Genomic DNA, 17085 nt, shown 5'->3' with positions numbered 1-17085 from the left:
ACCGAGCAGCTCTTTTTAGGTTTGTATTCCTCATGGTTTATTTGTACTTCTTAAACTAAGTTATAAATTATGGTTGTTCTGGTTATGTCATTAGTCAAAGGACATACAGTACTGTGCAAAAGTCTTACCCTACAGTCACATTAGCTACAAAAGTGAGCAACACCAAGCGACACGCACTCGCTTGATCAGCGTTCCTTGGCTAGTATCTAAAAGTGGTATCAAAACTCACTTCAGAGGTATTACGGTAAGTTACAAGAACGATGTTTTTGGATTTGAAAGTATTTATTTCTCTATAAAAGTAACAAAATATATAAGATAAAATGGCAAACTTATCAGATATATACAGAAATACGCATTTTCCGCCATCTTGAATTTTTTCTTCGACTTGAACCACAGACCAATGTCACCCTGCCCCTACACTCCGATTGGCATTCGCTTTGTCGCATCCCTCAGCATTTGCATAAAATAGCCTTCTTGTCTATTTCGGCGCAACGGCCACTCCCATTGAAAACGAATGGTAGCCTGTCGCTCTGTCTCTGTTTTTCTTGTAGCTAATGTGACTGGGGGGTTACTGTGGGTTCACACCAGATGCGAGTTCAACGATTTGCGCGAATAGATTACATACAAAGTCAATACAAAGACGCGATTAGACGCATCCTCGCGTGGGGCGACGCAAATGATGCGATATGGGCGGCGCGTTTGTCGTGGAAACATGCGCTATTCGCCTAAAACGCGTCTTCGCCCTAGTTGAAAATATTCAACTCGAGCGAAAAATTCTCATGACACAAAGTCAAATCCCGCGAGTAATCTAGAGCGAGTAACGCGATGCCCTGCATTTGGTGTGTATGTTGTAGGGCTGGGTAAAAATATCGATCCATCAATGCATTGCAATTATTTGTTTCTCAATTCAATATCGATTCATCAAATCCTATGAATCGATTCAGCCCCCCCCAGCAAGTGGCGGCGCTGTGGGCAACACTCTAGTGAGAGCGTTCAGCGTTGTACAAGACGCGCTTTATCAAAACAGAAAGATCAAAGATGGCAAACTGCAGCACTTCTTTCAAGCCTTCACCATCAACGTGATCAAACATTAGTAATACTACACACATTATTTAAAAATATACTCAAGTACTTAATTGCTTGTGTATTTACTTATTATTGAATCGATATCGAAGCAAGTAAATCAATATTGAATTGAATCAAATCAAATTGAATCGAAGCCTCAAGAATCGAAATTGAATCGAATTGTGAAATTCCTAACAATACCCAGCCCTAGTATGTAGCATTTTGTGACATTCACACCAGACGCGGAAGAGGCGGCAAACACGAGTGATTTACATGTTAAGTCAATGCAAAGACGCGAATAGGTGCACGCGAATAGGTGCGCGCAAATGGCATGCATGCTACGTTGCGCGCAAATTGAGCATTGTCGCGGGAAACGCGCGAGTTGAAAAATCTGAACTTTGGCGGATATTCGTGTCGTGTTAACCAATAAGGAGCTTGCTCTTATAGTGACGTGATTACAGGGAGCAAGCGGAGTCGCAGAAGCCCCGCCCATGACGCAAATTTCCACGTGAATGACTAGAATTTCATGCACGAATGAAGCAAGTATACTCAAAATGTTCAAGCCTCAATCTACACTCGAATAGCGCGTTTTTGCCGTCTCTACCGTGGCTGGTGTGAACGCAAAGTAGGCCACCATCGCCAGCTTTGTTGTTTTAGCAGTTTTAATGTCCATCCATATTTATTTTTCACTCTTTTTTAAGATACAAACAGAAAATACAGGACATATGTACAAAAAATTATAAACAAAACAATTTTCAGAACTAAATGTCTTCTTCAGGCATCAGTCAGTATTTAGTGTGACCTCTCTTGGCACACAACACATCTTGAGCTTTTTTGAGGAGACTGAATTCCTGAAGTCACTCGATTAGAATTAGAAATTAGGATTTAATTTTATTTAGGTTTAGCTGCCTGCTATTGCTTAAGTGGAAGGGGAGTTTACCCTTAATACTTGACACTTCAGCTTATACTTTTATACTGTTTTTAATACTACATACACATTTCCTGTATTATATCTGGTTGTATTGTAATAAAGAGACTGATAAATAATTATATATGATCACTATTCAATTGCAAAAACAACAAATCTATTGGTAGCATGGTGCCAATGACTTTTGCACAGTACTATATGCGTCACATGACTCTGGGTGTGTCCAAAATAGCCCCCTATACCCTTAAATAGTGCACTATTTGAGGAAACATCCATTTTTAGCAGTGTCTGAAATTATAGTCCGGCATTATTGATCGCACTCATTCAACCCCACTAGCACCTAAATGACGACTTATGAGTGTACAACCATTGAGGCTTGTGCGGAATGAAATCTTGTGATGGATGCAGTATGTCTTAAATGTATTGATACTTCACCCGAGCATACTATACTAGACATGTTCATCCACCTAGAAAAGTAGTCCCAACTTAAATTATGATCACTGCAGTATATGCGATATATTGCCCTCATTACATATGACCTGTATGTATTGTAAACAGAATGAAACTAATAAATAACACAAGCAATGAAACAATGTTATTGCGATTATTATTATTTTTTGCATGTCTGTATGAATCTTAGGTGGAAACCGACACCTTGTACTCAAAGAAGAAGTGGCATTCTGAGAAGATCCCCTACATCCTTGTTGCAGTGCCTCATGGTAATGACATCGCCTCTCTCTTTGAACTGGATGCCACTACCTTACAAAGAGCTGATTGCCTGGTGCCCAGGTTAGTGCATGTACCAAAATAACCTTTTATACATAAAAACCAGCAGAAGCATTTATTCAAAGCGACTCACATTTGAGAAATGCTGTAGACAGTGCAGATTTTCAAGTATTGTATAAAATAAGTACAAGCAAGTACTTAGATGTTGGTCTGAAGTAGCCTCAGACATCACGCCCACGGACCAATAGCTGAACAACACAAAGCTGTCTGATCAAAGGAGAAAGCTGTCGGGTTTACATTGATAATTCAAGATCTCAAACTGAGAATTGAGACACCACTTCGCCTCACATGAACGCGCAAAACCGAGGTGAAGGGGTAAGGGGAAGGGGTAAGACAGAGAAATGAGACGCACCCTTAAAGTCCCACTGTGGGGAAGATTACATTTTTATATTGTTGTTTATATGTCTATGTGGTGTTTTAATGTGTTAAAGGCGGGGTGGATGATCTCTAAAAGACAATGTTGACATTTGAAATCACCTATACAAACGCCTCTACCCTAATAGAATCTGGACCTTCTTTTGATAGACCCGCCCCACACATACGTAACCCAGGCAACAATGTCGGTTAGTAGACACAACCCTTACTGCTGATTGGCTACAAGTGTGTTTTGGGACTTGGCCTAACTTCCTTTTCCAAAGTGTTGTGTAAAACCGAACTTAGCAGTTATGTGTCTGAAACTGCCGAATGTAGCATCTATTTACATATAGATCTATGGTCTGAGCTGTGCGGTTGAGAAGAGGTGGAGATTAATTTGCATATTCATTGATCCATGTATACTAAATGAGGCAAGGGTGTAGAGTTACATTCAAGCTGTGTTAAAGCATGAAGAAATTACTGTGACAGGTAAAACTTATATATGCTATTTTATGATGCTCAAAGATGCGTTTTAAATGCTAAAATTCTTAACTACAGGGAGACGTTAATGGTTGTAAAACAAGTATTAACAATGGGTTCCAGTGCTCACAGAACCTTTTATAATCAGCCATTTTGATTTTTAACATGTACTTATGAGACCATCAGTCCAGGCTGCTTTTTTTAAGTCTCCTTGAAGTGCAATCGATTTGTTAGGAATCATTAAAGGACAAGTTCGGTATTTTAGACTTAAAGCCCTGATTTCAGATTGTTTATGATGAAATAGAACGGTTTTGACTGAAATTTCGACATATGCGGCTGCACTGAGAATTTTTGGGTGTTTGTGTTTCAGCTCCCACCTCCACAATGGGTCCAATGGTGCACTGGAACAATCCCTCCCAAAATGCATCAAACTTTCGTTTACAAAGACGTGAAACTCACTGAGTGGTCAGGGGTGTTCACTCGTATGCTCACACAAAAATCGCTGCAAAATACGCATTCCAACAGGTTTTATCTTAGTTTTTGCCAACTCCATTGACTTGTATTAGTTGTGCTGTAAGGTACGATATTACTCCGCGCCGGGAACTTTGTTTCTATTCTTGCAATTGGCAATGGCGGATTAGCGCCATCAACTGGGCTGGAGTGTCTATTATTCAAGCTCTAAGCGGAAGAATGTACGGGTGTGAGGCGTTTGGAAAATTAGGTCCACAAGTTAACAACGAATGCTAAAACAGCTGCTGGAAAGCATCTTTTAACACGATTTTTGTGTGAGCATATCAGTGAACACCCCTGACCACTCGATAAGTTTCACGTCTTTGTAAACGAAAGTTTAATGCATTTTAGAAAGGATTGTTCCAGTGCACCATTAAACTCATTGTAAAGGTAGGAGCTGAAACACAAACACCCAAAAATTCTCGGGGCAGCCGCAAATGTCGAAATTTCAGTCAAAACCGTTCTATTTCATCATAAACAATCTGAAAACAGGACTTTAAGTGTAAAATACCGAACTTGTCCTTTAAGCCTTGTACTAAATGACACCCTCAGTCTTTAATGGCCTACTTCAAGTCTACACTGTGGTGAGAAAACCGCATAGACTATTATGACACCTAGACATTGGAAAAAAGCTGAATTGGAGCAGATAATGGAGTAGAAATGTGTATAATGACTTGTTAAGGTGTAATTTCTCTTTGGTCAACAGCGTGCATTAGATTAACAGTTATTCAACTTTTGGTGGCAGTGATGGATTGGCACATATGCATGTCTTTCTGTCCGTTGCGTTCTTTGAATTAATGGACTTATGCCGGGTACATACCAAAGATCTTATAAGATTTCCAAAATGGCCACAAATGTATAAAAAAATCCTAGATTTAACCGTTTTGCTCCCTTTAGTATGCGGTGTGCCATGATGTGTCAAAGACAGCACAACACACAAACAGATTTTCAACCAGACTCTTGACTGTAAACACAGGAAATCTCACAAAATCTTGTGAGACTTCAAAATAAGCATGGCAGATGTTATGCAGGAAGAAATTTCAATGATAGTGTTTGGAATGATTTTTTAAAGAAAATTCAAGGGAAAAAAATAAAAGGGTTTGGGTGAAGTCATGAGCCGTGTTTGCACTTTGGGCTTCAAGCGGGCGTGCCAGTGCCTGCCGCGGCCTAGACAGCGGGAACATGGTCTGTACAAGTTTACTTTGCATCAACTTCACATTGTGCTGCGCCATGACCACACATGGCTTCCATCTTCGATCATCTCACTCCCTGATTGCATATTGTTTCGTTTCACGTGATAATCTCAAAAGCGTACACGCGTTTGTCCTCGGGGTTCCCCCCGCACATCAGGATTCGCGATCGCGGCAGCTCTGACGTTTTTCCGATCAGGTTCGTACACTCTTAACACACCTCACACCAAGGGAAAATCTGATAAGGTCATCTCTAGAACCATCAAGATAATCAGGACATAGGATTGTCGGAAGGGGAGAAATCGGCCCAAAATTAGCCCAATTATCTTTTGGTGTGTACCCCAGCATTACTTTTTTCTTACTCTTGCAAAAAGTTGCATTGCAGCCATACAGGGGGTGTTAGTGTATAACCTTCCAAATCATAAAATAGTGGACTAATCTGTGAACTCTAAACAATCAATACCATGATGACAGAACAAGGATGGATCTAGTGATTTGAGCGGAGCCAAAACAAAGGGTGCCCAACTGAAAAAGTTCCTATTATTTTCTTTCTAGGAACTCATATGTGAGACTCAGAAACTTGTGCACAAACACTTGGGTGACCAGCACCAGCATTTACATCGATGGCGAGGAGGAATCCCCTGTTATGCTCAAGGTCAGCTAATGTCCTCTAAACTTATTTGAATTGTTCTGTTTTATATGGAAAGCTCATATAGTTCTGCATAAACAGATTGGCACGTGTCAGATGAAAGAGGATAAGGAAGCGTTCTCCATCGTTTCTGTCCCCCTGTCAGAGGTCAGAGACCTGGACTTTGCGAACGATGCCAAAAAGGTTCTGGAGTCATTTGTGCATTCATTGAAGAACAGCAGTTTCCCACTAACAAATGAACGGAGGTATGGATCATGTTGAGTGGAGGTCATGCAAATATTTTTCTGTATATTCCATCAGTATGGCTTTGGATTTTTATTTTTTCATCTCTTTTTTTGTGTGTTATTAGATTTACCACTAAGCTTTTGGAGGACCTGGTCTTCTTTGTGTGCGAGGTGCCAAACAACGGGCAGGACGTACTCTCTGTGGTCATGTCCAACCCCAACAGAGAAAGACAGAAACTCATGAGAGAGCAGAACATCCTTGCACAGGTTTGCTTAAATAAGCAGCAATGTTTTATGCCTAATGCAGTCACCAGCTTGACTTGTTTCTTTAGGAACCCAAGTATGTATTATTTTTATGCTTGCAGATCTTTGGCATCTTGAAAGCCCCAAGTGCTGACAACAAGGATTCACCCATGCCGAAGCTTGAAGATCTGGGGGATCAGCGCAATGCTCCATTTAAGTACATGCTACAGTTGTGTTACAGAATCCTGCGCCATTCCCAACAAGACTATCGGAAAAATCAGGCAAGCAATATATGCATAAATCTTCTGAGTTAAGTCCGGTAATCAACCCCTTTAGCCATACAACTTACGCTTGTGATCTTCTTCTAACTTACAGGAATACATCGCCAAAAATTTTTCCATCATGCAAGGTCAGATAGGTTATGAGATCCTGGCAGAAGACACAATCACCGCTCTGCTGCACAACAACCGCAAACTGTTGGAGAAGCACATCACCGCACACGAGATTGAGACCTTCGTCAAACTTCTCCGGAGGAACCGAGAGCCCAGGTCTGATCCACAGATGTCAACATCCAGTTAAATTAGAATGGTTGCAAGGGTAGACATTACAAGTTCCCACACCATTTCTGATGTAAAAATATTCAAGTTTGCATTCACGCATCATCTTATGTTTGATAAGTTTCACCCATGGACATTTCTTATGCGTTTCCCAGGTTTCTAGATTATTTGTCTGACCTGTGTGTCTCCAACAAAACGGCTATTCCCGTCACCCAGGAACTGATCTGCAAATTCATGCTGAGCTCCGCCAATGCAGACATCCTCATCCAGACAAAGTGAGAACCCCCTTCTACCATCTCATGAGATTATAGCTATGTGAAAATGACTCTGAGTTACGAAATTAACACTGCATACAGCTAGTTTTATGTCATTTTTCATTGATGCCAAGATATTTGAAGATTGTGTGTGTTTTTTAGGCTAATCCAACACATAGAAACCTCTCTGGAGTCATCTTTGGCCCAAGAGGATGGTGAGGATGAAGAGGTATGGCTGTACTGGATCGATAGCAACAAAGAGCCACATGGGAAGACCATACGTCACCTGGCTCAGGATGCTAAGGATGGAAATAAGGCGGATATTGACATCATCACTTACTACAGGTGAGTGATGATGAGCATCATACATTGTCTTGTATGTCAACATGTAATAGATCAAAGACCTGATAAATGTGACCCAGTCTGTGAAAACCCAGCTAAAGTAATTGTTTTATATATAAAATAATCATGCTATATAATTTAAAGGACATTCTGTGAAAGTAAGGTTTGATGCTTCTTATCTTGTAATGAGACTTTAGCTTGGATTTCACAGACAGGGTCACATAAGTTTTCTAATGGCGTTTTTCCATTGCATAGTACCCCACGGTTTGGGTCGGATCAGCTTACTTTTGGGGGCTTTTCTACTGGGTGCAGTACGTGGTACCGATACTGTTTTTAGTATCACCTCGGGTGGGGTTCCAAGCGACTCGAGCTGATACCAAAACATGGCGTAAAAACACTGTAGATCACTGATTGTTCTGAGAGAATCGTCACTACCAGCGTCATCGCTATAATGTAAATGTTTAGCTTTACCTTCGTGCTAGCTTGCGCTGTCTCCAGTAAACCTGTTGTCATCTGTGCTGTGCTGTAAGTTCCCAAAATCCCTTTTAGCAATGAAAAACATCCACCCAGGTTGAGAATCAGGAACACCATACCACTTTTTTCCAGAAGTTTATGGTGGCACATTTGCGATGCGCACGTCTGCATATATGCTTAAATGCCACTTAAATGAGGCTCAGCGGAGCGTCGACTGACGCCACATGTGTATGTACAGAAACTATCATGTGAGAGAGAGGTAGTGATAAACGCGATGTGCAAACATTTATTTGTGGTGGCCAATTTTAATTTAGTGGAGGACTGAGAAATAGATGAATGTATGGGAATGTACAACGATTCTCTCACTTGAATGATGTCACAGCAGTAGGCAGTGCAAATATTACGACATGCCTATAATCCCTCCCACTCCGAAGTGTTACTAAACTCGATGGAAAAGCTAACTAAGCAAAAGTGAGGTGAGCTGACCCGACCTTAACCGTGTGGTACTATGCAATGGAAAAGCGCCATTAGTGTTCAAAATTCATATTCCCAAGAATTCCATGTAGGTTTAGTTTAATTATTCCAAGATGATTCTTTAAAGGAATCTTGAAAATCCTTAAAGGAGGAAATGTATTCTATAAATATATATACAGTATAATAATATGAACATTTTATTTAGCCTTGTTACATACTTTGTCTGTTCTCCTGCAGGTGTCAACTTAATCTCTTTGCTAAAATGTGCCTGGACCGGCAGTATCTGGCTATCAATCAGATATCCACACAGCTGCCAGTGGATCTCATCCTGCGCTGCATGTTTGACGACTGCATACCCTACAACCTGCGCGCCTCCTTTTGCCGTCTGATGCTGCACATGCATGTTGACCGGGACCCACAGGAGCCCGTGGCGACAGTTCGATACGCACGTCTCTGGACCGAAATACCCTCCAAAATCTCCGTTAATGAGTAAGAGCAGCGAAGATATTACAGACTCACCATAATTTTCCAAAAAACGTGGTTTGAAATTGCCTCGGTTTCCATCACAAACATGTAACCAATCACATCATTACAGTCAAACAAGTGGATCAGTAGTTCGAGCTAGGGCTGTCACAATGATTGAATAATCGTCTACTTTCAGATCACCGCAATGATTGCACATCCCTTTAAAAAACACAAGGGGGAGCTGTAGGAATTGATTTTTGCAGCCACTACAGACATGTGTGGTCCAATACTAATATGACCTTAACAGGATTGGCAACTATTTAAGGCCTGTTCTGGTATAGTTTATTTTGATTGCATTTTTATTTTCAGTTTTTTTCCCAGACACTTTATTGTGTTTATTTCTTATGAAGAATTTTCAGTTTTTGAAAGATATATTCATTAAATAATTGCTTTTAAATATGTGTTATGGTATTAATATTTACTGCCAGGTAAACCTTGCAAAAGATTTAATTTAAACAATTACAACAATGTGTGAAAATTATTTAATAAACAAACAAAAAAATGAGAATTACATGTCCAAGCAATAAAACAGACAATTAATCGCCATAATCGTCAAAGCACTAAAACAGGCAATTAATCGTCATAATCGCAAAAAATTTATTCGACAATCAACCACCAGCCAAATTTCATAATCGTGACAGCCCTATTTCAAGCCATAGATATTGTGTATGGATGTCATATAGATTTGGCACTGAAACGATTGCAGCACTGCTGGTTTAGCTCTACTTCTGTGATGCTCACACGTACAGCGTGAAAGCTCTAACCTGTTAACATCAGCGCAAATTACGCGCAGTTCCCGTATTCATTGTGTGAAACTGGACTTCGCAGTTATGTGTCTGCCAATTTAGCATCTATGTACATATATATCTATGGTCCAAGGTGGTGCAAAAGACTGATTGTGTGGCCTAATTAGCATATTCAAATATCTGCGTATACTAAATAAGGCAAGGGTTTAGTTACATATGCTATTATATGCTCAAAGATAACTTGCAAATGATAACATTATCGACTACAGGGGGACTTTAACTGATTTTGTGTTGTTTAAATGGTGTATACAGGTATGAATACGAGTTCAAAGACACAACAAGAGAGGAAATGAAGAGAAAGTTTGCTCCTACGATGAGGTTTGTGGATGAGTATCTCAAAGATGTGGTCAGCCAGTCGTACCCATTCGGAGACCGAGAGAAAAATGAGTTGACCCTTGAGGTGAGCGAGTCTTGTTTGGGAACTTATTAGTAATGCTAAGCAAAGAGAGTTATGATGACAGGAGAAACCTGGGCCTAGGTTACGGATTTTCTAAAATGATTATGTAACGTGTCCAGGGGACAGGCCAGATTGGCTGTATCAGCGTTAATGGAATACTAAATGATTTACTCTCATTGAATTTTAATGGCTTTTCTCTCTCGTTTTCATTCTCAGGTGGTCCACCTGGCACGTAATCTGGTCTACTTTGGTTTCTACAGCTTTAGTGAGCTATTGTACCTCACACGCACCCTGCTGGCCATTCTGGACATTGTCCAGCCCTCTTTCTCATTTTTTTCCAAACTTTGCAAGACTCCTGAGGGAGGTAAGACCCCGAGGCAGAGAACAGTTTGCTGTAGATGTCTGTTCTTTCCATGTTGTCTCATAACACCGTTGCAAAATCTAGTGAGCTCCATACATACAGTTAGAAGCTGCCTTGCAAGCTAGTATTCGGATTGCTTAACACAGGAGCAACTCCACACACTAGGGAAATACAGTAACAATGTAAAAACTATGCTTGTATAAGTGCATTTCTAATCATAATTCTTTCACTTCAGCCTCCATTTTAGAATTTGTAGGTTTATTGAATTGCATTATGGGATGCTGGTCTAAAATAAAAATAAAATATTTAAGAAGGAGCATTAAAATGCTGCCAAAAATAGCTGTTTCATGTTTTGGAACAGAGCAAATAACAGTATGCATTTCCAAAAAGCAAGTCAAGCTGTTTGCTTTGTGCTTTGTTTTTTTGGATTTAGTCTTTAAAAAACAGATTGTACCGCCTGACTTTAAACTGTTTGTGTAGGAAATAATGTCATGCGTACCATCCATGGTGTGGGTGAGATGATGACTCAGATGGTTCTGAGCAGAGGCTCAATAATGCCCCACAGTCTCCCCGATGCTCAGCCAATCCACGGAAAGCAAATCTGTCTCCCTGACAACGAAGACGTCATGGTGATGGACACCAAGCTGAGGATTATTGAGATTCTCCAGGTGATGCTCTTATAGATGAATCACACCAACTTGTTGAGCTGATATTAACATATGAACTATAAACTAAATGTATTAGTTCCACTGCACAAAACTTGAGTTTTTCGAGATTCAACATTACATGTTGGCTAATAATTATTTTGTCATTTTTTCCTGTAATAGTTTATACTGAATGTGCGTCTGGATTACCGCATCACCTACCTGCTGTCCATCTATAAGAAAGAGTTTGGTGATCAGACTTTGGACAGTTCTACCTCAGTGTCAGAGTTTCCCACCATGACTGGTGAGAGTTAAATTCATGACTCTTCACCGAAGTATTTAAAGTGACATTTATCATACAGAGAAGTCACATATGCTGCATCAGCATTTGCTTGATTTTTTTCATGTAAATTCTTATCTAATTGTGACTAACTATATACTGTTGGAAAGCTCAAAGAATGCAGTTTTCATATATCATTTTGGAAAAAGAATGACATAGTGAGGGCATTTTTTTAAATCTCAGAATAATTCATTTTTATTACATATTTATAACAATAATATCCTAGTCTTTAACTCTTTCCCAGCCAGCGGTTTTTAAAAAGTTGCCAGCCAGCACCATTTTTCTTTAAATATATAAACATAAAAATATATCAAATGAAAGAACAAAAAAAAGTTTTTACCCTACCTTCATTAGTTCTCTTTTTATCACCTCTCAAATATGTGAAGGTTTCTTCAAAAACACCAAATTTTGAGCAAAAAGCTGAGATACATTCATTTTTGTGAAGGACTTTTGATAGGGATCCCATTCAGAGCGATCCTTAAAACATACACGGACATACAGCTGCTTGCTATAGGGCGATACTTCTGGGTTTTAAAAGTTGCGTAAGAGGGCCACCCAGTGGATAATAGCAGTATTGCGGATTGCCGGGTAAACTCGTCATTGACAGGGAAGCGTTTTCTCTTAATTGACGAGATAATTCGTCAATGGCGGGGAAAGAGTTAACCTAAAAAGTCTTGACAAACTATATATTGTTGAGAAGCTCTAAAGAATGTAGTTTTCGTGTTTCAGAACTTTTTAGCAGTAGTAATAATGCAGTGGCTGTAATTTATTAGTTTGTGACAAGAGTATGCAGCAAACCAATGACACCTAGTGGCCTTTGTTGGTAAAACCACAAAAGTGACACAAACCACTTTTTTGTGATTTTAGCTTGAAACCAGTTTAGACTTTAATTTTTTAGCATTTCTGGCGTGAAACATTTTCATTTTTATACTGTTTAAAAAATGCATACTTTATTGCATTATTTTTATTTATAAATAAATAAATTTAAACTGCTATAAAAAATTATTACATTTTTCACCTCCAGACTTTAACCCCTTCAGACCTGATTTTTCAGGTGTTTTAAGCAATGTGCCTTATTTTGATTGGTTAATCGGCATTTTTATTGGTTCAAACCACAAAGCATGTGATGTCCATTCCAGTGGACAGGGTCTGAAGGGGTTAAAGTGTCTTCTTTAATAAGAGACCAAGATTTTGCTTCTAGATGAAACAAATTCAGAGTTATATTAATTTGAAGGTGCACATCACATTTTCACCCCCCACCCCACTCAAAAAGTGCTGGGCCAGTTAAGGGGTTAGTTAATAAATTAAGTGTTTTCCATCTGTTTTTGTGTGTCTATATTTGTGTATGTGTTGTTTAATTGTCGTCTTGCACTTTGCAGAGCCAAACATAGAAGAGATTGCAGAGAAAGCAGAGAGTATGTTTTCTGGAAGGTGAAGACATTGTTATCAGTCCTCTCTTTTTTAACAGTTTGCTGCTGTGCATGTAAGACTTCTATATAATTGCCCTCTACTAGAATTGGTCTTAATACTCAGTGGGTTTGTTTGAATGTGGGTCTTACAGTGCTAAAGAGAGAAGTCCGGTGGATCTCGACAATGAAGGCGGTCAGACTTTTCTGCGCGTCCTCATTCATCTCATTATGCAGGACTACCCTCCGCTGGTCTCTGGCTCTCTGCAGCTCATCTTCAAACACTTCAGCCAGAGAGCAGAAGTTCTTCAGGCCTTCAAACAGGTCTTGGTTTCATTCATAATCATGCATAGAGACAAGTATAGATCTTGACAGATTACGAAACAGATTATGCGAAAAGATCTGTCTACCTCTACTTAATCTTACATAGGAGCCAATAATAAAGACGGGTTATGAAATAAGTGGTGTTTTAATGTGCAGGTCCAGTTGGTGGTTTCTGAGCAAGATGTTGAAAACTACAAACAGATTAAGGCAAACCTTGACCAGCTGCGTCTGACGGTGGAGAAGTCCGAGCTGTGGGTTGAGAAGAGCGGAAGTTATGGGAATGAAGAAATCACAGAGAATCAAACTAAAGAGGCAAATTTAGAGGTGTGGCCCTACTGAACGCTGTAAACATACTGCTAGATAATAATAGTTTAAAGGGACACTCCACTTTTTCAAAAATAGGCTCATTTTCCAGCTCCCCTAGAGTTAAACACTTGATTTGTACTGTTTTGGAATTCATTCAGCCGATCTCCGGGTCTGGCGGTACCGCTTTTAGCATGGCTTGGCATAATCCATTGAATCTGATTGGACCATTAGCATGTTGCTCAAAAATGACCAAAGAGTTTCGATATTTTTTTTTTTATTTAAAACTTGACTCTTCTGTAGGTACATTATGTACTGAGGTAACTTTGAATAGCAGGGGACTATTTTCGGGCACTGCATAATATCATTGCACCTGATGCAGCCATGGTACGGCTTTGAATAAGTCTTTGAATATTCTTCCAGAATGAGAGTATAGTTCCTAGCCATATCAGCCTAGAAAATCTGAACTTTAATTTTTCGTCGATCTTCGGACACGATGTACTTACAGAAGAGTCAAGTTTTAAATAGGAAAAATATAGAAACTCTTTGGTTATTTTTGATCGCAATGCTAATGGTCTAATCAGATTCAATGGATTATGCTAAGCTATGCTAAAAGTGCTAGCGCCAGACCCGGAGATCATCTGAATGGATTCCAAAATGGTAAAAATCACATGTGTAACTCTAGGGGAGCTGGAAAATGAGCCTATTTTCAAAAAAAGTGGCGTGTCCCTTTAACACATTTGTTTTTTTTGCCATCATGCGTCACAAATGTAGAATAAAGATTTTGTTGATGTTGATGAATTTTGATTCCCACATTTCTTGATGTACTTATGCCTGCATAATGAAGGATTTAATCTGTGTGTCATTTCTGGTTTAGAGGAAGTGAGTATTTTGAGTCCAGTGCAGGATGGCAACCATAAACCTCAAATAGACAGCAACAAGGCTAATAACTACAAAATTGTTAAAGAGGTAGGATCAGTCTCTTTTCAGTTCATTTTTACTAGTACTCTAAAAAATACCGATCTCTCCTCAAGGAGTGTTTTATATAGTATATGTGACCCTAGACAACAAAACCACTTTTAAGGGTCAAATTAGGATGAAAAAAACACAATATTAAAGGATTAGTCCATTTTCCCAAAAGAAAAATCCAGATAATTCACCCACCACCATGTCATCCAAAACGCCGATGTCTTTCTTTGTTCAGTCGAGAAGAAACTATGTTTCCCGAGGAAAACATTGCAGGATTTTTCTCATTTTGATGGACTTTGGTGGAGCCCAGCATTTGGTACTTGACTCGGCACTTGGCAGTTTTTTTCAACGGAGTTTCAAAGGACTATAAAACGATCCCAAACGAGGCATAAGGGTCTTATCTGGCGAAACGTCATTTTTGACAAGAAAAATAAAAAATATGCAGTTTTAAACCACAACTTTTTCGTCTAGGTCCGTCCGGTCCAGCGCGACCTCACGTAAATGCGTAGTGACGTAGGGAGGTTCGCGTTCGTCCTTTGTGACCTCTTGACGTCATGACTTATTGCGTGAGGTTGCGCTGGACCGGACCTAAACGAAAAATTGTGGTTTAAAAGTGTATTATTTTTATTGTCAAAAATGATAATCGTTTCGCTAGATAAGACCCTTATGCGTCGTTTGGGATCGTTTATAGTCCTTTGAAACTCCGTTAAAAAAAACTGTTAAGTGTTGAGCTTGATCTCTGAAAGCCAATGTTGACATTTGAAATCACCTAAATAAACGCGCCCCTACCCCAGTAGAATCTGAACTTCTTTTGCGGGACCCGCCCCACACATACGCAACCCAGGCAACGATGTCGGTTAGTAGACACGCCCCTTACTGCTGATTGGCTACAAGTGTGTTTTGGCAGTCGGCCCGATTTCCTTTTCCAAAGCGTTTTTCAAAAATCACGCACCCCGCCTTTAGCATCGTGATTTTTGGCATATATTTTTTATATTTTGGACCCACACAATGTATTGTTGGCCATTGCTACAAATATTCCCGTGCAACTTATGACATATTGCTTATAATCTTGTCATAAACTTCATGCCCAGTTATTAGCAGACTGTAGTAATAATGCTTTACGGCAGAGTTACAGCAACATTGCAGTAATGTTAAATAGGATCCTGGCCTTGTGGTTTGTGACGTGCTGGTTTTGATTTCACAGATCCTGCTGAGTCTCAGTAAACTCTGCTACCTTGCTAAGAAGAGTCGTGTGCAACAACAGAGGCTGCTGAAAAACATGGGAGCTCACACTGTGGTGCTGGAGCTTCTCCAGATTCCATTTGAGAAAGTGAGTGAATGCTTTCCTAATCTGCATTAAAGGATCTCTGAGAGCAAATGCAAACAAACTGATACATCAGAGCAGACATTTTCTTTGGGGGAAATTTTGGTTTTGGAATACACAATTTTGGGGCTGGATTCTTACACAGCCCAACTCTTTCTCCACTAAATCCTCAGGGCGATGAGAAGATGGACGAGATCATGACTCTAGCGCACACTTTTCTTCAGAACTTCTGTAGAGATAATCCTCAGAACCAGGCACTGCTGCACAAACATCTTAACCTCTTTCTCACACCTGGGGTAAGTTCCTACAGATCAGTTGAATAAATTAATGTATGTGTTATGGTAATGTTTGGAGATATTTGAAAACTGTCTTTGCTTCTTTTAGCTTCTTGAAGCAAAGACCATGCGCTACATCTTCAGGAACAACTATGTCCTGTGCAGCGAGATAAGTGACCGTGTGGTGCACCATTTTGTGCATTGCATTGAGACCCACGGCCGCCACGTGCAGTACTTGCGCTTCCTCCAGACCATCGTCAAGGCTGATGGCAAATATGTGAAAGAGTGTCAGTGCAAAGTCATGAATGAGGTAAGGAGGTTTTTAAATTTAACACTTTACCAATTACCTACAGGAGTGGCTGATAAATGGTTTAACAGAGTAAAGTGGTGGAATATATGAACTAAAATGGAATGATGGACAAATAGATGATATAAGAATTAGGGCTGTCAATAGATTAAAATATTTAATCGCAGTTAATCGCATGATTTCATGAGTTAACTCGCGATTAATCGCAAATTAATCGCACATTTTTATCTGTTCTAAATTTACCTAAATGTAACACTTTTTAAGTTTGTAATGCTCTAATCAGCATGGATTTGGATAATATATATGCTATATGCAAATGTATGTCTACAACAGCCTGTTTACATTTTCAACAGAACCATCAGCCATAGTTTATAAATGTTTTTGCCTTTAGAAGACCTTGTTCTTTCTCCATTTCTGTTTGCTGCTGCATCATTTGTGACCTGTGCTGGCAAATTGAGTTGGAATGAGCAAATTTTCAAAAATGTGTCATTTATATTTTAACATTCTCTATTAAAAAACTTCAAAACAATTGGAACAATTGTTGGAATCTGACAAAGCATGACAGAACTTTACC

The 17085-nt window shown here is 39.5% G+C and overlaps 1 protein-coding gene across 1 annotated transcript in view; it reads left to right on the top strand.

The window, feature by feature from the left end:
• itpr2 (inositol 1,4,5-trisphosphate receptor, type 2) overlaps window positions 1-17085 on the top strand; it is a 108714-nt gene that overhangs the window by 20313 nt on the left and 71316 nt on the right. Inside the window, exons 11-30 of the mRNA XM_073853660.1 lie at window positions 2634-2782; window positions 5869-5968; window positions 6044-6207; window positions 6312-6453; window positions 6552-6710; window positions 6805-6977; window positions 7142-7261; window positions 7403-7585; window positions 8768-9019; window positions 10114-10261; window positions 10475-10622; window positions 11100-11287; window positions 11447-11567; window positions 12983-13034; window positions 13165-13333; window positions 13490-13657; window positions 14516-14605; window positions 15810-15935; window positions 16103-16225; window positions 16314-16514. Coding sequence (XP_073709761.1) covers window positions 2634-2782; window positions 5869-5968; window positions 6044-6207; window positions 6312-6453; window positions 6552-6710; window positions 6805-6977; window positions 7142-7261; window positions 7403-7585; window positions 8768-9019; window positions 10114-10261; window positions 10475-10622; window positions 11100-11287; window positions 11447-11567; window positions 12983-13034; window positions 13165-13333; window positions 13490-13657; window positions 14516-14605; window positions 15810-15935; window positions 16103-16225; window positions 16314-16514 — 2976 coding nt within the window. The remainder of the gene's footprint in view (window positions 1-2633; window positions 2783-5868; window positions 5969-6043; window positions 6208-6311; window positions 6454-6551; window positions 6711-6804; window positions 6978-7141; window positions 7262-7402; window positions 7586-8767; window positions 9020-10113; window positions 10262-10474; window positions 10623-11099; window positions 11288-11446; window positions 11568-12982; window positions 13035-13164; window positions 13334-13489; window positions 13658-14515; window positions 14606-15809; window positions 15936-16102; window positions 16226-16313; window positions 16515-17085) is intronic.

This window comes from Misgurnus anguillicaudatus, chromosome 15 (genome assembly GCF_027580225.2).
Source record: "Misgurnus anguillicaudatus chromosome 15, ASM2758022v2, whole genome shotgun sequence".
In the NCBI taxonomy this organism is placed as follows: domain Eukaryota; kingdom Metazoa; phylum Chordata; class Actinopteri; order Cypriniformes; family Cobitidae; genus Misgurnus; species Misgurnus anguillicaudatus.
Note: the sequence above shows the minus strand (reverse complement) of the source record. Positions and strands in the feature narration are given on the sequence as shown.